Source organism: Bos mutus, chromosome 23, assembly GCF_027580195.1.
Source record: "Bos mutus isolate GX-2022 chromosome 23, NWIPB_WYAK_1.1, whole genome shotgun sequence".
Classification (NCBI taxonomy): Eukaryota; Metazoa; Chordata; class Mammalia; order Artiodactyla; family Bovidae; genus Bos; species Bos mutus.
In genome coordinates, this window is record NC_091639.1 from 2,266,909 (window position 1) to 2,294,752 (window position 27,844).

General features: G+C 45.6%; 1 protein-coding gene across 22 annotated transcripts; it reads left to right on the forward strand.

The window, feature by feature from the left end:
• PRP4K (pre-mRNA processing factor kinase PRP4K) lies at nucleotides 1–27,255 on the forward strand. 22 transcript variants are annotated; one of them, XR_011462324.1, is made up of 18 exons: nucleotides 1–185; nucleotides 7,132–8,328; nucleotides 10,192–10,368; nucleotides 10,730–10,885; nucleotides 11,266–11,347; nucleotides 12,593–12,803; nucleotides 13,710–13,783; nucleotides 14,774–14,864; nucleotides 15,406–15,553; nucleotides 16,816–16,953; nucleotides 17,585–17,738; nucleotides 20,231–20,345; nucleotides 20,919–21,070; nucleotides 22,115–22,201; nucleotides 22,874–24,761; nucleotides 25,018–25,090; nucleotides 25,529–25,573; nucleotides 27,078–27,255. XR_011462324.1 is itself a non-coding variant. In XM_070361323.1 (15 exons), the coding sequence occupies exons 1-15, from the start codon at nucleotides 49–51 to the stop codon at nucleotides 23,075–23,077; spliced, it is 3,123 nt and encodes a 1,040-aa protein (XP_070217424.1). In that variant the 5' UTR covers nucleotides 1–48; the 3' UTR covers nucleotides 23,078–27,255. The 22 variants fall into 22 exon arrangements, 2 of the variants coding, with proteins under 2 accessions (XP_070217424.1, XP_070217425.1); XR_011462333.1 differs by having other exon boundaries at nucleotides 22,874–23,611; nucleotides 24,117–24,162; nucleotides 24,686–24,761; nucleotides 25,018–27,255; XR_011462334.1 differs by lacking the exon at nucleotides 25,018–25,090 and having other exon boundaries at nucleotides 22,874–23,611; nucleotides 24,117–24,162; nucleotides 24,686–24,761; nucleotides 25,529–27,255.
• Nucleotides 27,256–27,844: the final 589 nt, after the last annotated feature.

Here is a 27,844-nt window from a genome sequence, read left to right on the forward strand (position 1 = left end):
GATTCTTCGAGCGACGCTGAGCTCCACGGGTCCCGACGCTATCGGCACATGCGCGACGGCCCTGTTCTCTCTTCCTCCGCCTCCCCTGGCTTCCGCCGTCCGCGGAGCCGCCGCCACCGCTGCCGAGGAGTCAGGAAGTTCAACATGGCCGCCGCGGAGGCGCCGTCGCTGCGGGAACAGCCGGAGTAAGTAATACGGGGGCGCGGAGGGCCTGCGCTGGGGGCCGGCCGAGAGGGGACGGGCCGAGCGCCGCCCGGGCGGGCGAGCGGGCGGGAAAGTTCGCGGCCCAGCGGTCGCGGCCAAACTTTGCCTCCCGCGCGGCACCTTGGGGGCGCGGGAGGGCGGCCTCGGCGCTCCGCCCGCCCGGAGGCCCTTGCTGTCGGGTCGAGGGCGGCCGGGGCCCGCGGCGGCGTTGCCCCGGGAGGCGAGGGCGCGAGCGGCCTCTACGGGTCCCGAGCGCGAGGCCGCGGCGCGGGCGCGCCTGCCCGCCTCTGAGGCGACGAGCGGGTCTTCCGGAGCAGCCCGGGCGGCGCGGCCCGCGCGGCGGCGATCCCCGAGCGCTCTTTTCCGCAGGCGGCTCCCGCGCCGCCGCCGGTGTCAGCCTTCGGGGCTGGGGGCCGGGAGCAGAGGGGCGCCGGGCGCGCCCTCCTTCACCGCCCGGAGCCGCGGTTGGCGGCCGGCGGGTGCTCCCTCCTTCCCGCCCGGTGCTCTCGGCCCCAGCGTCCCCTCGGTGTTTTCTCCTTCTCTGCCTAGCGCAGCTGGTGTGCCAGCTCGCAAACTCGAGGCAAAGTAAGACCAAGTCCTCGGTTCTGAGACCTAGGGTTTTTGGCCCGAGTTTACAGCGCTTCTCTGGGAGCCCCAGTGGAATAAAGAGTGGGAACGGTCAGCTCCTTGCAAACCCGAGCGGTTCGTGTCTGTAGTCAAGCTAACGTAAGCATCGATGCGGCCGAGTGGACGCATCCTCGCGTACTCTGCTAGGGTAACCCTTCCCTTACTGAGAGCAGTGTGTTGTGTTTTCCGTGTGTTTGCTGGGAAAGCTCAGGAACCTAGAAGAGAAAACGGATTTTAAGACAGTATTCTTGTAGCGCTTTTTTTTTTTTTTTTTTTGCTTGCATCCTCATTATCTGATTTGTTTCCAGCTGTCTTGAGAAGAAGGTAGAGATAGTCTCCCGGCAACTTTGGACTGACCAGAGGAGAAATCTTTGCACCTCCCCGGCCGGCTCATCGCTTCACCGCCGTGCATCCAGTGCCGGACTGCGTGGGGATTTGCTTTGCTAGGCAGAGAGTTACCGGGAGATTTCGTTTAGGGCCTCTGAAAGCTGCTGTGTTATCTCCACAGCTTGACTTAAAAGAGGGCACGTGGGTTCTGAAGTACACCTGCCTCTCTCTCTGTTTTTCAGAGTTCACAGTGAGGCCTTGTTTCGGGCTTCATGAGAAGATCCTATGAAAATCTTAGGCTATGCAGCTGATTTTTCTAGCAACCTGTTTAAATTTCTGTAGTATTATGTCCATTACTTTGATTTCAGGGACGGTTTAGATTCCTTGTCAAGAAGGATGCAGCCATGTTTATACTCAAATAACACTAGCTTTCATCGTATTTATTTCGGCTCCTGCAATGTGAGTGGCACTGAGGTGGTCTTTATTGTGCCTCCGCTCACACACACATGCACACACGCACACACACTTGGTGCGCAGAGTATTCTGTCTATATATAGTGTCCCACCTTCACTTATTTGAAACGTTTTAGTGTAGAAAATGACAGTTTAGTAGGAAAGCAAGTACCATGTTGGCTGCCCACAGTGAATGCTGAAATGTAATGTCTGAGTAGGTTATTTTCGAAGACACAGCGAGGAGTTCACAGTTACGTGGAATCTCCTCCAAGTGGAATATTTTGAAAAAGTTAAAGCTCCCTGAATGCTTTTCAGTGGCTTTTAAGTTTGTCGATGTCTTTAGCTCAGTCTTTTTTCATAGTTTCAAGCATTTAAATTTTTATATGCATTGACTTCCTTGAACATACCCAGACCAGGTACTGAGCAAATCCGACCTCATTCAGTCTTTATGACAACCCTGTGGAGGCGGTCCTGACACTCCCCACATTGTACAGTTGAGAAACTGGAAGTACAGAGAAATTGAGTTAGCTTGCCCAGGGTCACACTAACCCTGTAGGGTTTATACCCGGGCAGCCCCGCTGTGAAGCCCTGCTCTGTGCTCTGGTCTCTCACTCTATGTTGTGGTTCCTTTTGTTTAAAATATTACTAGCCTTTAACATTTGAAATAATTTTTATTTCCAGTATCCCAGAAAGGTTCATTTTTATGATATGACAGTTCCAACTCTTTGGAATTTAATAGCCCATTTGGAAGGAGTGAGGGTGGAATGGCTCCTTTTGAGACTGGTTGGTCTTTTGAATCCATCCTTATTTTTGCATCTGCATTAATTCTGTATTAAAGGAGTCTCACTTGTCAGAGAAACAGGCTTAGTTATAATTATTTTTCTTGTCGAAAGCAGTGGCATTCACTTCGTTCCCATTGCCCCCAGCTCCAAAGCATGAATTGAATGCCTCCCATATAAGATGTTTTTAGGAATATTCTTAAATATATATATATATATGTGTGTGTGTGTGTGTGAAGAGGGAAGTTAAAATAATACTAGTGGTTGGTAATTGGTCGCTTTATTTTAAAGTTGTTCCATGGCTATTTTTATTGTGCCAGATGCCCCAAGACTCTGGGTTGTTTGAAGGATGAAATAAACTAACCTATGAGTAAATACTGTTTGACACTACCATGCTGTCTGCACTCCGAATGCAGCTTTCCTTCCAAATGAGATTTGGAGGATGTTACTCAGCTCTCAGTAAGTACTGGTTATGACAAACCTGTTGTAGACCAGTTTGGTATAGAAATATACCTACTAAATGTGTAGTGTTAGATTGCAAAATGTAAATCGTCCGAGAAGGTGGTCAGGTTCCTTTACAAGAAACCTTTTCCTAAAGTTTTAGAAGAAAGTTGTTAATGAGCCTAAATTAAGTGACCTAGCACAAGTGTGCTCATTATATGCGACATGGGTGCCATTGAGGGGCTGAGTTCAAGTTTTCCTCGTGTGCCTAGTCAGACTTCAGTTATTTTCTTTGAAATTTGCTTTAAGAGATCAACAGAAGAGGCTGGAGGTCTGCTCTCTGCCTAACTCCAATGTAGGAGAACTCGAGTTAAGGTTAAGCTAGCTGGCCCTAAGGCACTCAGGTGGCATTTTATTAGTAACCTAGTCATTTCTTTAGTTAACATTCATTAAGTTACAATGAAAACTGGGATTGCTCCTGGGAATGGCTGCAGTGACTTTGGGCACCGTGATGTTGATCCTGATTCTCAGAAACATTAGATGCTAGGTTTTCTTTTGAAGGAAATCCCTCTGAAGGTAAACCCTTCAGTATTTGGATTTGAAATGCCTTGGGAAACTTGTAAATTATAAGTAGCATTGGAAAAGGGTTAGAAGAGCAGATTTTTCTGTGGGGAGATGATTAAATTTAAATCATTTGAGGGTATTGTGGTCAAGAAATAGGCGTATGCGCTGGAGTGTAAGTGAGCCAAAAACAAAGTGTTCCCCTTCAAGAGCTGAGCGTGTGCACAGACGGCATAGACCAGCGTGGCCAGCGATGCTGCTGCATACATTGTTGTTCAGTTGCTCAGTCGTGTCCGACTCTTCTGTGACCCCGTGGCCCGCCAGGCTCCTCTGTCCATGAGATTCTCCAGGCAAGAAGACTGGAGCAGGTTGCCATGCCCTCCTCCAGGGGATCGTCCCAGCCCAGGGATTGAGCCCACATCTCTTGCATCTCCTGCATTGGCAGATGATTCTTTAGCACTGAGCCACCTGTTGTTACTCTGCGAACCATTCCCTTGACACAGAAGTACTTACTGAGTACCCACTCAGGGTTAAATCATCTCTGGGCCTCGGGGATGGAGCAGTGAGCTAAACAGATTAAGATCCTGCTCCACAGGGCTTATGTTATAATAGGAGGAACAAACAGGAGTTGTGCTAGGTGGAGGACAGTGCAGGGGAGAGAGGGAATGTGTTTGTAGTAGGGTGGGGGTTGTAGTTAAGTGAGCTAGTCAGGGAAACTTGACTGAGAAAGTGGAACTTGAGCCAAGACCTGAGGTAGATGAGGGGCCGGGCAGTGTATACTTCCCGGGGGAGCGCCCAGGCCCTTACGTGCTGGGGAGGAGAGCCGTGGGGTTGGAGGGAGCAGGCTCCACTGAAGGGAGGCTGGGCTGATGCTACAGGTTTTGTGGAGGGTTCAGGTTTTCACTCTGAACGAGGCAGGAAGCAGTAATCAGCTTTCTCTCGGGGTTGACAGTGACCTGGTGTTTTAAAAGCATCTTCAAGCAGAAGCGAGAGCTCTGACGTCCACTGTAGCACCAGCCTTCCCACCAGCTGGGTGTGCCCATGCCCTCGGATGAGTCCTGTCTGCCTCCTTGAGTGTGATGTCACCTCTGTCGTGGGGACACAGGCAGAGACAGCGCTTCTTGAGCACTTGAGTGACTGCTTTTATGTGTATGAACTCGTTGCAGTGACATACCTGTGGTTGGTCAAAAGTGTTACTTGCCCAGCTTTTACAGTGGGGAACACTGGAGTGGCTTGTCTGAGGGCACACTGCGGGTATCTGTTGCGGCGTTGGAGCAAGGAGGTTTGATCAGGACCCTTGCTCTTTAAAGTCACATTCTGAGTGTCCGTGGGCAGCTCCCCAGCACCACGGGGAGTAAATTTGCCCAGTGTCTGAACAGTAAGCACGACAGACTTTGGGCACGAGATTTGTGCTGGGCCTTACGAGCTGTGCGTGTTAACTGTGTGGTCCTCGCCGTGTGCTCGGAGGTAGGTACTGTTCTTTCTCACAAGCTCACGCTCAGTAAGGCCACGCAGCTAGTCAGTAGTGGGACCGGGACTTGAACCTCTGGAGACTTCACCACCCAGCTGTCCGTTTTCTGGGGCGTTCTTAGAGGGTCTTTAGATTGAGTTCTAGCTTACTGAGTAGAATTTTGTACTTTGGGCACTTAGATTTTTATATTCCTGAAAATCATTCTCAACCTTCATAAAGGTCCTCCCTGCCTATCTCTCTATCTTGATTTAGCCTAGTTCTATTTATCCCACACTTTCCCCCTGTAAGTCAAGGTTCAGGAAAATGGACTTATACCCCACCTTCTGGATTGTGGGATGGGAGAGTCTAGGAAAGGGAGACGGTTACCTGTATGAGGTTGTAGCCTATACAACGAACACAGTTGAAATGCCTTTGTATCTTCACCTTAAATCTGTGATGTCCCCCCGCCTCCTTGATAGAGCCATGTTGTTGGGTATTTTTTAATATACAAAGATACTACGCTGTCTTTTTCCAAGTCTTTGAGAAATTTTAATGATCCCAGAACACTATTTCTCCTGTGTCCTCTTATACTCCGTTAGAGAGGAGTCAGGCCAGACTGAGACCTGACTCAGCTGAACACACAGCTTGCTCTGCAGCTCGATAGTACTTTCTCCTTCCCCATAGTCCACAGTGCCAGAAAAGGGCGTTGGCAGTGTGACACCCCAAACCCCCAGTTCCTGCCGTGTGGTGGCTGTGTGTTCTCCACGCCCCTCACCACTGTGAGCCAGGATCTTTTCAGGTGTCCTCCACTGTGTCGTGCCCCTGCCCTCCAAGTTTACTGAAGACCGAGACCAGGCTGGGGGACCGTCCGTCGAGCAGCCCGACCTTGCGGTTCCTGAGCCTCCCCACTGTCTCAGCTGTGTGCTCCCAGAATCCTCTGCTGTATTTTTCCATCTCCTGGAATCGGTCCACCTGAGAGCTTAGCTTCCATTAGACCAGTCTCTTCCCCAAGTTTGACACCCTGGCAACATTGATCTTTTTTCCTTCTTCTAAAATACCCCTTAACCTTTCTGGTAAATGTCATACTCATTCTTCAGGTCAATGTTACTCAGCCTGTTTTTTAATCCAAATAAATACCTTGTTGATAAACTTCTCTCCCCCAAAGTCCCTGCTGAACAAATCGCTTGGGTTTTTCTGTGATCCACAAGATACCTTCCTTGAGTGTTTCAGAATGTTTTAAAGTGATCCGTCAGCGTTCCCATAATGCCCTTACTCAGGTCTTATCGTTGCAGTTCTCCAGTGAGGCATGTGATTCTTTTCCACTGGAAGTTTTCCTTAAGAGAAGCAAGAAATTTTATTTTCTGCTGCCTGACTTAATGCCTACGTTGTGTGTAGGTGATTTTCTTTTAAATGTTAAAAGAGATTGAATAGACCCATTAATTCTTGACTTGCAGGAGTTCTTTGTAGTATATGGTGCAAACATTAAACTTACTATTAAAACATTAAACTTATTAAAAGTATAGGAGTATATAATTTGGAGGACTTGAGCAAATTAATCCATATTGTTCCAACCGGATGTCAGGAGGAGGATCACCTGCTTTTGGTGACCCTGGAGCCTCAGCCTTGAGGATGCGGCTGGTCAGGGTCAGGAGCAGACGGTGTCCGTGGTGGGAGCCCAGGGCGGGATGGCACGGCGATCTCATCACGCTGCCCAGAGAGAGGGGGGCACACGGTGGCTAAAATGCCGCTTACAGGCCCAATATTGGCTCTAGAGATTTAAGTGTGTGTGTGAGATATGTGTGTGTGTGATATATGCGTGTGTGTGATATATGCGTGTGTGTGTGTTTCCGAATTTCAGGTGGGGAAAGTGATTAGTGTCCCGATGGATGTTATTACTAATATTTTATGGAAAAAGAATGGGCAGGTTCCTTTAGTGTGGAGTGGTATGGGAAATGCTGGTTTAAAAACCACGTTTCTGAGTGACTGTTTAAGAAAGTCAGTGTTAACTTACTGCAAAAACTACTGGTTTGAATTTCCTTTTTTACAAAGTATAATTACGTTAACCTCCCCTATTATGTATTTCCTTTAATACTTTCAGTATGTGAGTTCAACCATTAGAAACAGAGTTAAATCCCTGTTCAGCTCAGTTCTTGCCCTATACCTTTGAAATAAAATATTTCAGTGGCTAACTTCATGTATCACATCGAGATATATTTTATCATTGCTGTTTTTTTACGACTGAATGCTCCATAAGTAATGTGTCTTTTAAATGTGTTTGATACGTTTATAGGATGGAAGATGCTAATTCTGAAAAGAGTGTTAATGAAGAAAACGGAGAAGTCTCGGAAGACCAGTCTCAAAATAAGCACAGTCGTCACAAGAAAAAGAAGCATAAACACAGAAGCAAACACAAGAAGCACAAGCATTCCTCGGAAGAAGACAAGGACAGAAAGCATAAGCACAAGCACAAACATAAGAAACACAAAAGGAAGGAGGTCGCCGACGCTTCTGACAAGGAAGGTATGTCTCCAGCAAAAAGAACTAAACTTGATGATTTAGCTCTGCTGGAAGACTTGGAGAAGCAGAGAGCCTTGATTAAAGCTGAACTCGATAACGAGTTAATGGAAGGAAAGGTCCAGTCTGGGATGGGGCTCATATTACAAGGTTATGAGTCCGGCTCTGAAGAAGAGGGGGAGATTCATGAAAAGGCAAGAAATGGAAATAGGTCTAGTACTAGATCTTCAAGTACGAAGGGCAAACTTGAACTTGTGGACAATAAAAATAGTACAAAAAAGCGAAGCAAAAGCAGATCCAAAGAACGGACTAGACACAGGTCTGATAAAAAGAAGAGTAAGGGAGGTGTTGAAATAGTTAAAGAGAAGGCAACAAGGAGCAAGTCAAAGGAGAGGAAAAAGTCAAAAAGCCCCTCCAAAAGAAGTAAGTCCCAAGATGAAGCCAGAAAGTCGAAGTCGCCCACCCTCAGACGGCGCTCTCAAGAGAAAGTTGGGAAGGCCAGATCTCCTGTCGACGACAAGGCTAAAGTCGAAGACAAAAGTAAGGCAAAGGACAGGAAGAAATCCCCTGTTATAAACGAAAGTAGAAGTCGTGATCGAGGCAAGAAATCTAGATCCCCAGTCGACTTGAGAGGCAAATCCAAAGACAGACGGTCACGGTCCAAAGAGAGGAAATCGAAACGGCCTGAAGCCGACAAAGAGAAGAAGCCGGTCAAGTCTCCCTCTAAAGACGCTTCCTCTGGGAAGGAAAACAGGTCACCCAGCAGAAGACCTGGTCGCAGTCCCAAAAGAAGAAGTCTGTCTCCGAAACAGCGGGACAAGTCCAGAAGAAGTCGATCCCCACTCGTGAATGACAGGAGGTCTAAACAGAGCAAGTCACCTTCTCGAACCCTGTCGCCTGGCAGGAGAGCCAAGAGCCGGTCCTTGGAAAGAAAACGCAGGGAGCCCGAAAGGAGACGCCTCTCTTCTCCAAGGTAACTTGATTTCAGAGTCGTAGTGGTTCCTACCATTGCAGCAGATTTCAGTGGAGAAGCTAAAGCTTGTGGACAATAAAAACAGAGGTGATACGAGTTTTTAGTGTTCGATACAATCCTGTCCTGTCTGCTGACTGTGTCACTGTTTGCTTCTGTCAGTGTCTTGACTGTAGGTGGCTTTTAAATGTTGAACTTACTTTTTTTTTAAAGTTCTTAATTTAGTATCTCGTGCAGAATCGCACCTTTAAATCCAAGAAATTTGGTTGATAAGTCTGAGTCTATGCATTTTATGGGAAAGGTGTTAGTTTCTAGAGCAGGGATTGTTTTTTGAATAGTGTGGGCTGGAACTTTTAAAAATGGAGGTATCAGTTTAAGGGTTGTGACCTGTCCATTCTTTTGAATTGGTGTGATTTTGAATCATAACAATATATTTGGAACTACAGTTGGTTTTCTTGGTCCCCAAAATACAATTGAAAATGGGAAATTTTTTTGTTATTAACTCATATACCTGTAGTCTTATTGTAAAATGATTTTTTTAATCAGTCATAATAAAAATCATTCATATTTACATAATACATTTGATCCACCAATTCTTGGCTCATAATTTCATGAATTCCTAGCCATCTACTGTGTATAGGTATAAATATGAATTGATGTTGAAGTTTAAATTATCCTGTGTGTTGAGAAGCTTCAAGAATGCAATTCTCATTAAGAGCTCCTGTTGATTCTTTACTTCTAAATGATGGAATGGTCCCCTGCCTGTAGCTCTGCATGGAGACAGTGTTAGTATCTTAACATCTTCTCTTAAGGATCCTGTTCTCTTTCAGTTGCTTTCAGTTTGAAAAGGAAATTCTTACGAGTTCTTTAAGGGACTAGAGTTGAATATTTGAAACGAGTTTTTAGTGTTAGTTTACAGAAGAAATGCATGAAATTAAAGAGACGTTTAAATCCTGCAGGAAACCTGTAAACTCACTCTTCCCATCCCTCGTCTGCCGCCACTCCTGAGACAGCAGTTTCTCTTCAGCCCCTTCTCTATGCACATGCTACTTCTTAAAAATAGGGTTCATACCATTCATGTTAGCCGTGGTTTTCTTTTCTCATCAAATACTGAGTGGCAGTATATAAGGGGTGTTTGTTACGTAAGAGCAACATGATACTTCACTTTGTGGATATATCATAATGTATTCAACTTCTTTTGTTGAGACTGATGAAAATTGAGGTTGGTTCCAGTTTTTCACAGTTGTGTGCAGAGATATCCATTGAGTCTGTGTAAAGCTTCTTTTAGGGTAGTTTCATAGAAGTGGAATTACACAGTCTGAGATTACGTATATTTACATTTCAGAAAGACACTGCCATATTTCCTTCCAGATAAGTTATACCAGTATTTACTTCCATGACACGGTGGACTGGCATTTTCTTAACTCTTACCTAAAGTTCCGCTCTTCTAAGGTTGATGTTGATTGTAAAGGGGTTTTATTCTTAATTGATTCATTAAAAATAAGGCTCTTGATTGCAAAAAGAAGTGTCGACAATTTAGAAAGAAATCAGTGCTCAAACCAAGGGAATGGAATATTATTCCTTATATGGGCAAGTTTTATCTGAAATGAGAAAAAGATAAACAATATGAATAATCTTTACTAATTCTTCAAATTGTGAGACCAGAGGAAATAGACTTTCTCTTGTGTGTCGACAATTACACCAAAATGTTATTGTTGTCACCTGAATTTTTGTTACAAAACATTATTCTGTGTTTGCAATCTTTAGGTTACTGTGCCCTTTCTTAAAGTGCCTTTACATGTAGGAGAAATTCGCTTATTCTGATTTGATCTATTCTTCTCTGAACCTGTGTCTGGTCCCCTTAAGAACACGACCTCGAGATGACATCCTCAGCAGGCGGGAAAGGTCCAAGGACGCCAGCCCGATCAGCAGGTGGTCTCCAGCTCGCAGACGGGCCAGCAGATCTCCTGTTAGGAGGAGGTCTCGTTCCCCTCTCAGACGGAGCCGGTCTCCCAGAAGAAGAAGCAGGTCTCCTCGGAGAAGGTAAAGCCTCCCCTTTGGTCCATCAGACCGGAGCTTTTGAAGCTCAGTGGGTGGCTTTCCTTAACAGCTGTTTTCTCTGAGAAACTAGCTGTGGTGCCATGCAGTCTTCTGTCCCCAGCGTGCAATATTTCACACACACAGATTGTTGAGTTTGCTTTAAACTTAAATCTGTTCATTAAAACATTTCCGCTGGCCCCTTAAAGACTTTATTTTTAGAACAGTTTTGGATTTATAACAAAATCAAGCTTTTGAAAAGTACGGAGAGTTCCTGTAACATCCGTGCCCCAGCACACTCAGAGCTCCCTAACTTCAATTGACCTTTTCTATATATTATATATATCTCTCTGTTCTCCTCAAACAGGGACAGAGGTCGGAGGAGCAGGTCACGCCTGAGAAGGCGGTCTCGATCACGGGGTGGTCGTAGACGTAGGAGCAGAAGCAAAGTAAAGGAAGACAGATTTAAAGGAAGTCTTTCTGAAGGAATGAAGGTCGAGCAGGAATCTTCATCTGATGACAAGTAAGGATGGAACTTTCCTATAACTTCCTTTTTGCAAATTAGACAAAGATGGTGTGACTTGAAAGTCTTTAATTTCCATCTATAATTTTGATCACAGCTAGTGATGACTTTAAGCTTAAGGATCTGTCTTTTGTCTCCAGTCTTTGTGCAGTGAGATAGGTGAGGAGAAGAAGGAGACGTTGAAGGTTAAGTTGACTTGCTGGGATTCCAAACCAGGACGGGTTAAAAGCAAGGACAGAGTGAGGTGGCTTAGGGCTTCTGTTCACTTACTGATGACCCACATTTTCCAGCCTTTATTTTTTGAAATGTATGCAAGTTAACAGTTGTGGACTCTCTAAGGATGTCTGGAATTAACATGTATGGATGTAACTTTTCCTAAGCCTTGAAGACTTCGATGTTGAGGAGGAAGATGAAGAAGCCTTGATAGAACAGAGAAGAATACAAAGACAGGCCATCGTTCAGGTATTGATTTTAGTAACATTTTGATCAACAGTCCTTAAATAACCACTATTGAAACAAAATTAAGGGTTTTTACTTTAACAATTAAGTGTTGGTAGAGCACTTGAATAGGTCATGAAAAAAAGATAGTTTCTTAATAAAATTGAAATAGTTATCTTTTTTGTATACATAGGATTCCCATATAAAGCCCTTTTGTAAGACAAAATTTGGAGTGTGCTTTCTTGGAAGAATTTCCTTTAGCATAAAAATTGTATATATTATAGCCTGTTATATGTGAGAAAGATTTTTCTTTAACGCCTAGTAAAAATGGTAGATTTTCTAATACAGACGTGCATGTTTAAATGGAACGTCTCAAAAAATTTAAGACTCCTGGAAAGACGAGTGATGCAGGAGTTGGGCGGGAAAGGGTGTCACGTAGGCCTCAAGACGGTGAGCTGTGCAGAAGGCTGCCGGCTCTCCTTGGCTGTCCTGAGAGAGGAGGCCTGCCACGCGGCCCTGCGAGCATGGCTGTCCTCATAAAGTGCCTTCTCTCACCATCATGTGATGGGAGGTGAGGGTGGAGTTGAGAGAACAATTCTGGAAGACACGAAAGATGCTTGGGTGCTGTAAGGAGGAAGCAGACAGGGAAAGGGTAGGTGTAGCAGCCTGTGTGAACTTGCAGCAACCCCAGCATCTCAGAGCAGAGGGCAGAACTGGAATTCCAGAGTACTTGGGGCGTAACTGGAATTCCAGAGGCGACTTTCCCCCTGGGGCATTGCGGAAACTGGTACTGAGCAGTTACTGGGCACCCCTGAAGACTTGGTTGAATCTTTTTCTGTTCTTACCCAGGTCCACAATCCCTTATCTCCAACCTTTTGGGCCAGATGTGCTTCAGAACTGAGAAATATGTGAGTTTTAGAAGGTAATGTGGTGCATACATGTATCTTACTTAGCCCCTGAGTGGGGGCGAGCACAGCACCCCATTATCAGACACTGGGAGCGTTCTGCTGTGAGACACCTCGTGTTCACACTGGGAACACTCAGAGAGTCCCGTCTTGAGGTCAGATTCTGCCACCTAATGAACGTGCACCAAACGTAGAAAGCCTCCCACGGTTCTGTGGGTCTGGAATCACATATAAGGGATTGTGGATCTGATTCAGCTGAGGCATCAGTACCTTTATTTATTTTTTTTTTAGCATTATTTGACACTCAGGTTTTCAGTGCAGCTCCCCCGATTGGTGACGATGATGCTCTGTGTTGTCGCTACAGAAATACAAGTACCTTGCTGACGACAGCAACCTGTCGGTGCCGTCCGAGCCCAGCAGCCCACAGAGCAGCACCCGCTCCCGCTCCCCGTCTCCTGATGACATCCTGGAGCGCGTGGCTGCCGATGTCAAGGAGTATGAGCGCGAGAACGTCGACACGTTTGAGGCCTCCGTCAAAGCCAAGCATAATCTGATGGCTGTTGAACAGAATAATGGTGAGTGAGTTAGATTTCTGTAACTATGCTTTTCTCCCCCGGGTTGTTAGCTCCGTCACTTCACCCAGAGGTTATTTGCAGCAGGGGAAAGGAAGGGGACGAGGAATGCCGTGTTCAGAATACCCCAGTGAGTGTCCCCGTAACCGCAGCTGGAGCTCACACTCGGTCCACCACACGTGTTCAGTACCTTTGGTTCTGCTTGCTAGAATATTTGAAAGCAAAGCCATGATTAATTTCACCTGGGAAAAATCCAGTTTGTATCTCTGATAAGGTTTCTAAAAAACACATTACTTACACTTGGTAAAATTGACGATTTTTAAATATCTCATGTCTATAGTTCATTGGTTTGAATCAAAATCCAGATATAGGGTTTAACCTTTTGAGGTATGAATTGGCAATTTAAAGAGGAGCTTTCCTGATGGTATATAATTGTTACTTGTGTGTGCTCAGTCATGTCCAACCCTTTGCAACCCCGTGGACTGTAGCCCACCAGGCTCTTCTGTTCATGGGATTCTGCAGGCAAGAATACTGGAGCGAGTGGTCCATTCCTCCTCCAGGGGATCCTCCAAACCCAGAGATCGAATTCCAGTCTCCTGCATTGGCAGGTGGTTTCTTTAACCCCTGAGCCACCTGGCAAGCCCAGTTGTTGCTTAGTTATTAGCATAGTTCAATGTTAGTGAAAGTATCAATATTAGGTTTTTTAATTTTCTGAAATGCATTCTCAGTAAAAAGTGGATAGCTTTATTTTATCTTGGGTTATGAAGTGATACTAAGTTGGGTTTTAATGAAAAGCTGATACACAAGAGGGAAAGTCTGAATTGCTGTCAGTGATTTTCCATTGGTGTGTTATTTGTGTTCAGTTTGTATCTCTCCATTTTCCAAATACTAGTGCTAATTTCCATTCAGGTTCATCTCAGAAGAAGCTGTTGGCACCTGATATGTTTACAGAATCTGATGATATGTTTGCTGCCTATTTTGATGTGAGTATTTTTAGTCATAAGAACAACTGTTAAAATCAGTACATACAGCAAATACATATTTGGGTGGTATGCACATACCTAGCGAGAAAAGAAGAATCAGGGCTTCGTAAAAGTTAAATACAGAATGACTTAAATGTGTAGTTATTTTCTTTTTAAACAGCTCCTTTCTGGGATTTACAGACGTCTGTGTGTGTTGTGGTTAGTGGGGGACCAGGTGACATGAGTAATTTTCAGGCCTTCCACTCAGGGCTTCTGTATTGGGAACCTAGGATTTGGAGCTTAATGGAATTCATTGAAGAACCGGGAATGTTATAAGGACTGGGTTAAGAAATTTTTTCTTTTAAACATTTTATCAGTTTTTTTCCTTGAGAAATGGTCTCAAAAGTAGCAGACCATTTCCATCATAAATTAGGGGACATGAGAAACATGGAAGCTTTGGTGACGGGAAGTGGGGGTGCACGCGTGCAGAGAGCACACAGCAGGGGCGTTAAAAGTGGACGGGGGACCAGCAGTGTCCGGGACCCTGCAGACACCACGACCGGCTTCGGCAGCAAGTCGCGTCTCCAGTGTGAGCCACGCGCACGGGAGACGGGTTAGGAGAGGATGGCGTGATTCTGAGGCAGCTTCCCTTGCCTGGGTGTGAAGGGTTTTCCGGGTGTCCTGCGAGTGATGAGTAAGGAAAACGTCTTCAGAAGCACCGGGCGCTCCTGTAGTGCAGCCAGTGACGCTCCTTGTGGAGCTGGGGAGAGACCGGGGTGTCACATGAACAGGGCAGTAGGAGAAATGTGAAGATAACGTGAATTTTTTCCCTGAGCAGTACTGTGATACAGGAGACTCAGGAATCGTGTTTCTGTTGCGTTGCATTTACGTGAGTCATAGTAAGAGTTTATTTAACTTGGCATGAAATCTTCTTGTCAGAGTTTAAAGGAAGTGCTTTAAATGTCTGCCTAAATTGGGGGTAAATAGCTCATGTTACTCCCTTAATTTCAGAGTGCGCGTCTGCGGGCTGCTGGCATTGGGAAAGATTTCAAAGAGAATCCCAACCTCAGGGATAACTGGACTGATGCAGAAGGCTATTACCGTAAGTTCACAGTCCTTCCTCATTTCAGAGTTTATCATAGTGCTTTGTAAAATCGTGTGGCTCGAGGCTTCCCACGTGGGGGGACTCTGGAGGTCATATCCCAGTGCCGTCACTTGCGAGTGTGGCACCGCCGGCAGCTGTGTGTGCCTGAGCCGCCGCCCAGAAGCCTCGCAGACTGGAGTGCAGCGCGACCCGACGTGCACCTTAAGTCTGTTCAGTTACTTTCAGGCCCCAGGTAATCCTCCCGGGGGGGTGGGCGGTGCCAGTCACGCCGGACTGCAGCGACCACGGCACTGCCTCCTCGGGGTTGGGGGCGTCAGCAGTTGCCGGGTGCTCCCTGAAACTTCTGTAGCGCTTGGAGGCCTGCAGCTTCTGGCGTGCAGTGTGGAGGCAGGGCCTTGGGACTCTGGTGTCCAGGAAGCCACGCACACTGGAGCGATTGGGCGCGTTCCTAACACGCTGTGTTTCCTGCCTTCTGATTTCTGGTGTGTCCATTAATGTATCACGGTCAGAATTCTGATGTTTTAGTTTACCTTTTTAGGTGTGAACATAGGTGAAGTCTTGGATAAGCGTTACAACGTGTACGGCTACACGGGTCAAGGTGTGTTCAGTAACGTGGTCCGAGCCAGGGATAACGCGAGGGCCAACCAGGAGGTGGCCGTGAAGATCATCAGGAACAACGAGCTCATGTGAGTTCAGGGAGCTGCGGAACCAGCCCAACACAGGCGTTCACACACAAGCGTGTTTTAAACAGTGACAGCAGTCTGTGTAGGACAGCTTGGGGCTTATGAAACGGCAGAGCAGCTCTTTGTGGGTATTTAATTTACAGTCACGTGTTGTTACATGTGACACCTTGGAACTGTCGACTGATTGTATTCAGTTCGTTTCAGTACCTACAGTGTGATTGTATTCAGTTCGTTTCAGTACCTACAGTGTGAACTGTCCGCTTAGACCCCCTCCTCTCTGCCCTTGTCTTACGGCTGATCTTGACTGTGACTGTCATAACCCCGAGACCAGAGGTGCAAATTCGAAGGGTCGTGTTGCTTGGCTGTCACCGAGCATATGGCCTGCGAAAGGTGACAACTCAGGTCTAGGAATCCTTTGTGTCTTTTATCTGTTGCCTTTTCTCTCTACGAACAATGAGGTCATTGCCATACTGCTTTAACACAATCTATGCCACACTCTGGAGAAGGCAGTGGCACCCCACTCCAGTACTCTTGGCTGGAAAATCCTGTGGATGGAGGAACCTGGTAGGCTTCTGTCCATGGGGTCGCTAAGAGTCGGACGCGAGTGAGCGACCTCACTTTCACTTTTCACTTTCATGCATCGGAGAAGGAAATGTAAACCCACTCCAGTGTTCTTGCCTGGAGAATCCCAGGGACAGGGGAGCCTGGTGGGCTGCTGTCGATGGGGTTGCACAGAGTCGGACACGACTGAAGCGACTTAGCAACAGCAGCATTCCACACACTGAACTGCATTAAAGTCAACTTAGCGTTGGTTTAGAAGCACTAGAAGTGTCAAGATTTATGCTGAGGTCCTGGGCTGCCCTGGGCTTAGAAGGTTAGTTCGATGGAAATCCAGACACTAGCTTTAAAATATGGCTTATTGTCAAATTGTAACTAGAATTTTGGAGGATGATATTTGCATCGAAGCATCTTGAGATAAAATGTGCCAGGTTGATTTCCCTCCAAGCAAGGTGGGTCTGTTGCTCGGTGTTTCTGTTTTGTTCACTGATTATTTTGGAAATTAGCTCCATGAAAACAGTATTTGGCCAAGTGGGAAGTATTGCGTGAATGACGTGGAGACTTGTCCTTCCTCAACAGATTGTTTATTAGTACCTAAAAAAAAACTTAACACATCGCTAAATAAATATATAAAATAAATACACATTATTTACTTTTCCTAAATTCTTGGTGTATCCAGTTTTGACCTAATTTTCTTTTCGTTTCAGGCAAAAAACTGGCTTAAAAGAATTAGAATTCTTGAAAAAACTTAATGACGCTGATCCTGATGACAAGTTTCATTGTTTGCGACTCTTCAGACATTTTTATCACAAACAGCATCTGTGCCTGGTGTTTGAGCCTCTAAGGTACGACGCCTGAACCTGGACGTCATGACCCTGGAAACTCGGCTTCCCCGTCTCGCATCCTCAGTTCAGATAAACGCTGTGACCAGTTTTCTGGGTGTTTGATGTGGTTTTCCAGTTGGCTCTGGCTTTTGTCTTTTAACTGTTGGTGAAAAGGTAGCTTCTTGGCGGTTGTTACCGTGTGGACGGTAGTTGGCTGTGTGCTGTGTGCCACGCGCCCACCTCGTGTGGCCTTGAGCTCAGCCGAGAGCTCCCTGAGAGTTAGATACTACAACGAGAGATTAAGCCGGGATGAGCAGGGACGGGAGTCATGGAGTCATGGAGTAGGACTGTGATTCCAGCCTTCAAATCCATGTCTTCGTGTTCCTGCCCATTCTAGGTCAGTGGGGATTTTACCCCTGCGTATCTTCCCTTCTCTTCATTTGGAAAACTGTTGTGTACACACGGTTCATACGCTCTCGTTTCAGTGTGGCATAATTTATCAGAGATTTGGGCAGTGGGCGGGAGGATTCCTCAACAGTGTTTTCATTGTATCTCATACTCTGAATTGATTTTACTTCATGCTTGAAAATGTTTTTGCTTTTTTAAATTTTCATTTTTACCTCTGATTTTGTTTTTTTTTCTTTCCTACAAGTATGAATTTACGAGAGGTGCTAAAAAAATACGGTAAGGACGTTGGCCTTCACATTAAGGCTGTCCGATCCTACAGTCAGCAGCTGTTCTTGGCTCTGAAACTCCTTAAAAGATGCAATATCCTCCATGCAGATATCAAGCCAGACAATATCCTGGTAAGTCAGTGATCAGACGGCCTTGTTCATCTGTACAGCTCCTTCTGTAACGTGATTACCACTGTCTTGTAGAAATTACATCTTCCAAGAGTCATTCCGTGTATTAATTACCCATTACAAATGACTTCACCAGTTTTTCACTCTTTGGAAATTGGGCCATGAAGTGTTATAGTGAAATATATGAAGAGAGAGGAAGTAGGCTGCTGTCCCGGCCTCCTCCGGTTGATGGATGGGTTTCGAGCCCACCAGACCCTGAGAGTCCTTGGGTGCGCGATGACGGGTTTCCTCTCTGTCTGAGCAGCAGTGCTGCAGGTTGGGCCTGCTGTGTAAGGCGTGCTCACCAAAGTGAGGCAGTCCTTTGTTCTCTAGCTTCATGGCGTGAGGGACGTTTAAGGGAGTCACCCCCTCTGAAGTGGACGCGTGGAGTTGAGTTTAGGGTGCCCAGGAATGATCTTCGTCCTTTGTTCTTTACCGGGGAAGCCCAGGCGTGGTTGGGCCTGGTGTGGAAGGCATGCCTCTCCCAGCGCGTGGCTGCTGCTGTGGAGGTCAGGTTTCCCGGTGTGTCTGTTTCTGAAGCCTCATCCCAGTGGGGTGCTTGGTCCGCACACACCCCTTGCGTCCCCAGCCTTTCCTCAGCCCTGGTCATGCTGTCAAGAGCCGAGGGCGTGTTCACGGGTGGGGAATCTGCCCGTAGCACGTTCCACGTGTTTAAAGAAAGATCCCTTTAAAGTGTGTTTCAAACTCCTTATCACTTAACACTTGGTTCAGATTTCCGTTGTTCTTTTTAAATATCTTAGACCATTTCCTTCCAGACTCCCACATTATCGAGGCTTTCCATTTTGTTAAGTTTGGTCTGAGTTTATAAGGTACTGCATTTCTAAGGTAACTTGGGGTTTGAGGCGATGAGTGTTCTCAGTGAAATGGTAGGCACAGTATGAGTTGTAGTCTTGCCTGATCAACTTCATAATTGACTTTTACCCCAGTTTTCTTCTCTTTTTTTGAATTACAAAATACACCATCCATACCAGAGAATGTATCAACTACGTGCCGGTCAGAAGTAATCACACAGTGAACAGCATCTCTGTAACCACTTTGAGGTTAAATAATGACATTTGCCATTGTCTCAGAACCACTTGTCTTTAAACCTTCATTCATCTTTGAGTTAGTGCTTAACTAGTATAGGTTTTCACGTGGATTTCAGACAGTTTGGCATTCTTCCTAAGAAAGGAGGAAATAAATATCAGAGACCAAGTGGAGCTGCTTGTTAACGAAAACCCCAAGCTTTTAGCCCAGCATTTCAACTGTCAGTCTGACAGAGTAGTGTGCTAGGCTCCCTGAGGGCCAGCGGATGAGGGCTGCCCGGGTGTAGGTCCCCAGTTGCTGGTAAAGACCCTCCATCCACCCAGCATCCCCTGAAAGTGGCCCTGGGGTTTTTGTCTGTGATTGTTGAAACTGCATCCTTAAGTAGCTGAATGCAGTTTATGCGTAAGAACGTTGAAGCACTTTGCGTTTGAAGATCTCTTTTTTCCCGATTTCTCCAGGTGGAGCCTGGTGCTTGACCGTTGCTGTTGCTCTCTTAGTTCTGTGGACGTCGCCTGTAGTGGCCAGTCCACCATAGCCTGGGAATGGCCCGGGGGTGTTTGTTTAAAGTGCTGGGTTTCTGTGGGGTGGGACCAAGAGGCCAAGTTCAAGTCCCAACTCGGAATTTGTGTGTGTCTCTTTTGAAGGGGGGAAGGGACTCTGGAATGTGACTTATCTCCACTTGTTAACCCCGAGCATGCTTCTGACTCACGATGGCAGCAGGCATGGGAGCACCTCCAGCCTTTCTCAGCAGATGTCACTGTTACTGTGTATGTGGAAGTATTTGCAAAGGGAAGGAAACCGATGACTAATAGAGTGCTCATGTTTATCAGTTTTGCCAGATATATTTAACATTTTCTTGACTAATACTTTCTTTATACTTAAGGGATTTAATTTTTTTCAAGACATAAGTGCTAAGTTTGGGATGGTCTAACAGCTTCAGATGAAGAATGTTTCTATTCTGTTTTTGTCCAATTTAATCTGAATCCTTCTGCTTTCATTGCCATCATAATTTTCTGGCAAACGAAAGTTAAGTCCGATCTCTTTTCAATGACCGTCTTCATGTTCCTTTAAGTAATAACTTGACTGTGTTTGGGTTTTCTGGGGGGTTTTAGAAGATCCTTGGCTTCAGTGCTTTCTCTCACTACTCCAACCTTTTCTAAATAGCATTGGTTAGAATCAAATTCACTTGGTATTATCCCTTATTTCCTCGTTAAAGAAAGTTCTTTAGTTAGAATACTATAGCTCTTAATTATTCATAATTAAGAAATTGAATTATAATTAGGAAAGGAATTTTTAAATGAGTGACTTTTGTTCTCAGTATTGGAAATAACTTCTCAAAGCCAATTATTTTTATGATTATGTCTTTATTCCTGGCCTGAGTCAAACTTCCCCGATAAAATGTTTTGCAGGTTAATGAATCAAAAACTATATTAAAGCTCTGCGACTTTGGGTCAGCCTCACATGTTGCAGATAACGACATAACGCCTTACCTTGTCAGTAGGTTTTACCGCGCTCCTGAGATCAGTAAGTTTCCTCCAGAGCTCCTTGACCTGGGCCGTCATGGGCGGGGGGAGCCCCCGGTTCACTGGGCACCGTTTCCTGCTGCACTTGAGCAGCCGCTCGAGTCGTTGCCAAGGAAGGCAGCCCTGTGTCCTCCTCAGGTGGGGTGATGGTAGTTAGCTGTGGCAGAAGTCACAAACGGGCACGGAAGGCCTCAGATTTAGAAGACTGCTGCATTACTCCGGCCTGGTCGTCACGTCCTGTTCACGGCTTGTCTGGGACCTGTGCGGTTTTCTCCTCTTTCGCTTTGGCGGAGGCCAGTCAGCCCCTCCACAAAAGGGGAAATGAAGAGAGAGAAGAAACACCTGCGTTTCTTGCCTCTTCAGTTCCTCCCCAGGGCCTCATTTGTTAAGGTTTTTAAGAGTCCCTGTTAAGAATTGGTGGGAAGGCACATGAGACTCATGCTGAAGTGTGAATATTGAGGTAATGGTTATATCGTCCCAGTTAAATTAATGCCCCTCTTGATGGAAGTAAATGGAAATAAATAGTAGTTGGTTGATAGTATTCTTGTATATTAAAACTATATTATGTTTTCAGTTATAGGTAAAAGCTATGATTATGGTATAGACATGTGGTCTGTAGGTTGCACCTTATATGAACTCTATACTGGAAAAATTTTATTTCCTGGCAAAACCAATAACCATATGTTGAAGCTCGCCATGGATCTCAAAGGAAAGATGCCAAATAAGGTAGGATGTTTGGGTGAGCTTGTTTTTACGGTTTTAGCCCTATCATCCTGTAGATTTGTGGGTGGCTGACGCTCACCCTGGTGAGTGTACACCAGTTTCTGAGAGGCAGGGAGCTGGCTACCCTGATTCCTGAGCTCTTTTCAGTTAGTGGGGCTAAGCAGCCAAGAGCTCCCATTTCAGAATGGGAGAATCCCATCTTCCTTTTCCTATCTGAAGGCTGTCCTTGTGCGTTTCTTTCCCCTCCTGAATTAAGCAGCAGGGTGTGTAGGGTGGGGCTGCGTTGCAGGGGGAGAGGGCGTGGCTGTTCCCACTTACCCATAGCCTTCCCTTGTCCTGCTGACTGCCCCTGGGTGACACACGCCCACCCTGGTGACTGTGCGGCGAGACCCAGATGCTGGTAGGTTAGACGGACCTGGTCATCGGAGAACCACAGGGGCTATAGGAAGCGGGACTTGAGGGCACTCGGCTTATTAAAGGTTGGACGCTGCTGGGCAAAGGAAAAGGTGCCGAGAAAAGCCACATGAAATGACATCTTTTTAGGTTCTATTCAGATTCTCTTCTGTTGAACTTGTTTAGACCAAGACAGAGATTAGTTTTGTTGGTTTTTGCTTTAATGAGGTCTGACCTGGTGTCATTTCAGGGCTGTTACTAGAACATAATGTTTTAAATGTCCTGAGGTTTCTCAACCTGCCAGGAGACAAGGCCCCGCGTGTGTAATGTTCTCCTGTCTAAGGACAGCTGGTTTAAGTCTTTGTTTAGTCTTCAGTTTTGAATAATGAAAGTACAACTTGATATTGTAATGGGTTTATTTAACTCACTGCCTGGGAAAATTAATTTCATGTTATTAAGTAGTTTTAGGTACAACATTTATATTTTTTCCAAATATGTTACTTTCTCAAGAGCAAGGAATCTGAGATCATTTTCAAATAAGTAAGCAAACCCAGAGAGACTAAATAGTAATATTTGTGTGACTTATATATTAGGTTATCGGTAGATCAGACTGTTTTGTAAGAGCTCAAAATCCAACTTTTGTTTTATTGCCAGATGATTCGGAAAGGCGTATTTAAAGACCAACATTTTGATCAAAACCTCAACTTCATGTACATAGAAGTTGATAAAGTGACCGAGAGGGTAAGTGTCCTCTAGGTGTGCTACATTAAATGATTGTCTTACAGCTCATGGATGGATTGAGTGTTGGATGGTCTAGGAGCTGTGAATATTTTAAAACACATCTATTCCTGTTCCTGTTGGCCAGTTTCTGAAATAAGACACATCAGGTGATGAAAAGATGTAAAAAAGTTTGCCTAGCATGAGTTTATTTTATCATATTTAGGCCTTTTTCTCTTTCCTTGGATCACTTTCTTGGTCTGGCTTCGCATTCAGCTTCCCTGCTGCTTCCAGATCTAAAAACAAATCTGATCGTGTTAGTCTCCCTGATTAAAAATTCTTCCCTGGCGCCTCTTACCTATAAAATACTGTACTTAATTCCTCAGAGAGCCTGCTGTCCCCCATGGGGGACGTCCCCCTTCTTGCGACTCCGTGGACCAGCCGCTCCGCGCCTGGCGGTAGGCCAGTGGGCGTGCGCTGTTGCAGACCCCATGCCTGTGTTCACGCACCAGCTGTAATTTTGAATTCTCATAGAATTCCTGTCTGTTCTTACTCTGATCTTTTTATAAAATTACAGAACCATGTTTAAAAAAGCCATCATGGCTAACTTGGGGTTGACCTTTTTTCATTTACGTTTTTAGGTTATATGTGTCTAGTAATTTATTTAGAGATACACATTTAAAAAATTATTTGTAGGAGAAAGTTACTGTCATGAGCACCATTAATCCAACTAAGGACCTGTTGGCTGACTTGATTGGGTGCCAGCGACTTCCTGAAGACCAGCGTAAGAAAGTGCACCAGCTGAAGGACTTGCTGGACCAGATCCTGATGCTGGACCCCGCTAAACGGATTAGCATCAACCAGGCCCTGCAGCATGCCTTCATCCAGGAGAAGATTTAAATGAGATGAAGAAGCTCCAAGGGTTTGAGTAATTAAATACAAAGACTGAAGAAATTTCACAGCAGTTTATTAATGTATATAAACTTATAAATATTTCTCCAGCAAATTTGAGGAAGCATGATATATTTGAATTAACACCAAGGGTGATATTTCTTTTAGAAATGGTAGTTAATCTGTTTTGTGTCTTATGTGAAATCTCACTGTAGAACTGTTTTAATCGCCAAGACTGCACAGAATTACAGTGCTAATGTAAATGGTTGCAGTTCACATAAAAGACAAAAGCATCTGTTAAAAAATGAGTAGGAATATGGGTGGTTGATTTATTTTAGCAAACTTGGCTTCATTGTGGTCTTCAGATCAATGGCCAGCGTAAATGCTGTTTATATTCACGTTTTCCTAGGTGTGTGTGTGCAGGCCACAGCAGCATGCCCTGGGCGTAGTCAGTGCCGAAGGGGCCTGTTCCTTCTTGAGCCTGCCTGCAGGGACGGTCTCCTCTTTTAAAGCAGGTTGTGTACAGCATTCAGTACACTGAAGGTAAGCTGAACCATCAACATCACCGGTGTGTAAGATGTTATTTTACTGGAAGAGTTGACAAAGGAGGGGCGTTAGCGTTGTGGCAGGATTCCCCGCATGTGTGAGAGCTGATCTTGTTTCTTCTCTGGCGTCACAGCTGTGGGTAGGCACAGTTTCTGTTCTGTTCATCACATTGCGATTGGAGGAGAACGCGCTTGATGGGTAGAGCGCCTTCAGTGTACTGTTTCTTAGTAACTTTCGTTTTTTTAAATCAACTTGCTATAGACTTTATACACATTTTGTTAAATACAGTTCCTAGTGACAGAAACAGTGCGTAGTTTCCTTTACTGATAACACATGTTGAGGCCTAATTCTGGAAGTCCTCATATTTAAAAGTTAGATAGACAATGTAATGAAATTTTTAACTATTTGTATGTCATTTTGAAAGTGTATGCTTTATGGTAAAAAGTGTTTTTCATTTGTTCATTGTTTTCATTATTTGTGATCATGTTGTCTTTCAATACAGGCATAAACCTTCCACTCTTGAACAAAGCAGCTGCTTTTTAAAAGCGGTAATTGCTTCTTTACCTTTTATTTCTTTTGTAAAATGAAGCTTTTCTTTAAGGATGTGACTTTAAAGTGTTGTCTACTGCATAAAACAGTTGACCCTCACTTACTGTAAAGTGAAGATTGTTCTGCTGCATGTGGCGTGGACCATGCAGATTTCTGTATGTTCTCAGTATGCATCACTAGATAATAAAGTCTTTTGTGAACAAGGCATTGGTAGCCATTTTTAAAAGTTTCTGTCTGCAGTGCTGGTAAGTCAGGTAAACCACGTAGAATGAAAAGCAACCTTGCGTTTCTTCCTTTGATTCTTTAACTGAAAGAATTACTCGTTAAAGGTGTAAGCTAACCAGAAATGTGTAATTTTATTAATAATTAGGATCCTAATTATTTCATCAAAAAATTCTACCAGTATTGTCAGCTTTCAGTGTAGTGAGGTAGTTCCTGTAGGTCATGGGGTAGAGTCCAGGATTTAACTAATGTTTCTGCTGTTTTCTCACTTTTCCTTCTGATGGTGCGGAAAGAGAACAGGAGACGGGGCACAGGCCACTCACCGCCTTCTCCAGGGTCTGATTTGCTGAGACACCCGCTGCACCTTCTTAACAAGGTTATTTCTGACAGCATGTGTAGATAAACATTTAGCAACAGTTTAAATCAAAATCATGTCAATCAGTTTGGTTTTGCAACACAAAGGAATTAGTAATTTTTTTTAACATAGTAGCAGAGAATTTCAGAAATGTAATCTTTTCTGTTTGGGTGGTAAAATTAATGCTTGTCTCCCTGAGGAGTGTGGAAAGTAATCACATTTTTAGAGGTTAACATAATATTTTTAAATTGTAAATGGGATTTTTTTATTCACCCAGGCACCTAATTACAACAAGCATGCACATTTTGGTGCATTCAAGAATGGAAAATCAGAGTAGCAGCATCCTTCTGGTGGGTTTTGCTCCATTTAAAGGCATGAAATGACCTGCAGCCAGGAAGGTGCAGATGCTATCCTAGGCCAGCTCTGACTCTGCCCCCCTCTCCTTGTGGTGCAGCCGTGAACCACGTGAACGCCAGGCGTGCTCGTCCTCGGGCGGTGAGGCCTTGTAAGCAAGGCCCACAGGTGCAGCTCTCCTGCCTGAACTAAGCGTAGCAATTCCCCACCAGGCAGCTCTGGCGGTCACACACGTGCTGCACAGTGGGGTGTGTCCTACTGATTGCCACTCAGAATAGTTACTCTGGTGTGTTTCTGGTGATTTTTCACGGCCTCGTTTTGTACACTTATTTAAGTAAGTTAACTCCCGCTAGAAAGTTCGTCTTTTGCCTTCACGACTGTTGCGCGTTCTGTAAACAAACAAAGTCGCTTGTTGCCTGTTCTTTGTGTTGTAGGTGCGGCTCAGTGGAAGATGATGGCTCCAGAAGACATGAGCTAAGGTTCTGTCCCATAAAAGAGTTGAGAACAAAGAGCCCTCCGTTTAATTTCTGTCTGGTGGTTCAGTTTTCAGCATGATGATTTAGGGTGCATTGCCCTTTGGTACTGAGAGTAGTGCTCCCGTGCTCATTGTAAAGTGCTCACTCATCACGCTTCCTGCCCCTGCCCCTTCCCTCCCCCGGAGTGAAAAGAGGCGTCAGACCTAGCAGTGTTAGTGGTGTGGACACGGAGATCCCGCCTAGCACATGGCTGTCAGAATCGGACCAAGAACATCCATCCAGAGGCAGTCTTCCGCCGCAGGGGGTCGTGTCTTCTTGGTGGATCGATGCCCAGGGATAGGAACAAGCCCTCAGCGCTGCTCAGCTCCCGGGGCGCCCACCTCTGCGGCTCACCCGTGGGGTCTGCCTAGCCAGTGCTGTCGAGGTCTTAGAATAGGCCACATACCCAGAGCACAGCCGTGGTCCTCCTCGAGGGGAGCGCGAGGGGTGTTCCCTAGGTCTCTGGTGTTCTGGGCTCAACACTCTCTGTTTGCCTCCATGAGCAGTCTTGATCTTCGCACACGGGGTGGTATTGGATCCCGTGGTCTCTGAGGCAGAGACCCAGAGCTCTGTGAGCCTGCAGGGTGGGGCAGGTGGTGCGCAGTCCCCAGCAGGCGGGCGAGCCCGTGTCGGCCACTCTGCCATTTCTCTCAGGAAGGTTTTGCTTTATTTCACTTTGTGGCAAAAATGGTATCAAGTGATTGTGAGACTTGAGGGTCTGTAAGTCCTAGAACGTGACCCACAGAGCATAGTTTTCTCTGTAGCTGGGGGAATGGTTGAGCCTACACATCTTAGGATCATTGTTCAGGTAGACCTGTTGTCCTCCAAGGTTAAATAAACCTTAAGACCTTCCCAGCATGAGTTCACCCTCAGTTCTTATTAATAGCATCCTTCTCCTTTATTCCCCAATGCCTGTTTCGTTCCACTCTTTTTCGCAGAGTAATTTTTGTGTTTAGAAAGAAAGCCACTTTTTTTAATCACCGTAATTACCACTTTCTTTCCCTAAGACGTACCCGGGACATGTCTTTGGTGTGTGGTGGAGGCAGTGAGACGTGCCTTGTCCTTGGGTGCACGCCGCCTCCTCTCCACCTGTAGTTGATCGTGGTTTCATAGTGGAACTCTAGCTAGCTGGGGAGAAAGAGAGTCTCTGCAGCAGGAATCCCGTGTCTTCAGATGCAGGTCAAACCATTAAGGAATTCCCGGAATTCCCATCTAAATACTGAGACAGGAAGGAAGCCAGATGGCTAACGCACAGTCACTGTCAGTTAGGGCAGCGTTAGAAATCGAGCTTCCTGAAGTGTTTTCTTCGTAGCGTCCTAGTTCAGACGTGAATTTTTATAGCAGCGTTCATTACAAATTCATTTGTTTTTTATGTCCGTTAATGTGCACCAATTTCACTTTTAAAATGCTTTCCAGTTACTTTGATAGATTTCATCATCGTGGCATCTTTTTCTCCTTCCACGTGTAGGGTAAGGGACTGTTCTGAAGAATCTTTCCGTTTAGTGATCAAGATACGGAAGCTGACCTCTGAAAATATTCAATATGTATCCTAATTTTCCCAGTGTCCTTTGAGTTGTAACTTGCATTTCAGCAGCAATGTTCCTAATTGACCTACTAGGAAAATGTAATAAACATGCCTCTTGTTACCCTGCTGCCTCCTGATGTCTCCTTGCCTGCGTTTCGTGTCTGACATGTAAAGTGAGGACCGCCGTTTCTAACCTCCTGTCTCCCACTGATCTTCAGAGACGGGCTTGTCACAGAGCCCAGCAGACGTTCCTGTCCCCCTCGTCCAACTCCCTCTCCTTGTCTTCCCGAAAGACGGGCTTCACGTTGTCAGTGCACACCACACCCCCGGTGCCTGTGCCTCTGAGAAGCGGGAATGCGGATGGTCTGTCGTGAACTTAGCCCAGGGCACCCTCTCTACCCTCCGTCTCCCTCCTGCTCTCCTTGATCCATTTCCTGGATTTGCAGGCTCTTGATTATATGAGAGAAAAGGTTTCCTACTCACTCCGCAGATTAGGTAAGGGAAGAACAGAGAGGTCAAGGAACCTGCCTGAGGAGTCAGAACTGTTAGCGGAGCCTGGGTCCCCATGCAGACGGCTGGCAGTGGGGCCAGTGCTCGCAGCTGCTGCGGGAACCTCACGAGCCTGTGTGGAGGCTGAACTCCACGTCTTACTTAGCCGGAGACCTTAAAGGGTGTCTGCGACGTGCCAGGCAACGACCAGGACACAGCAT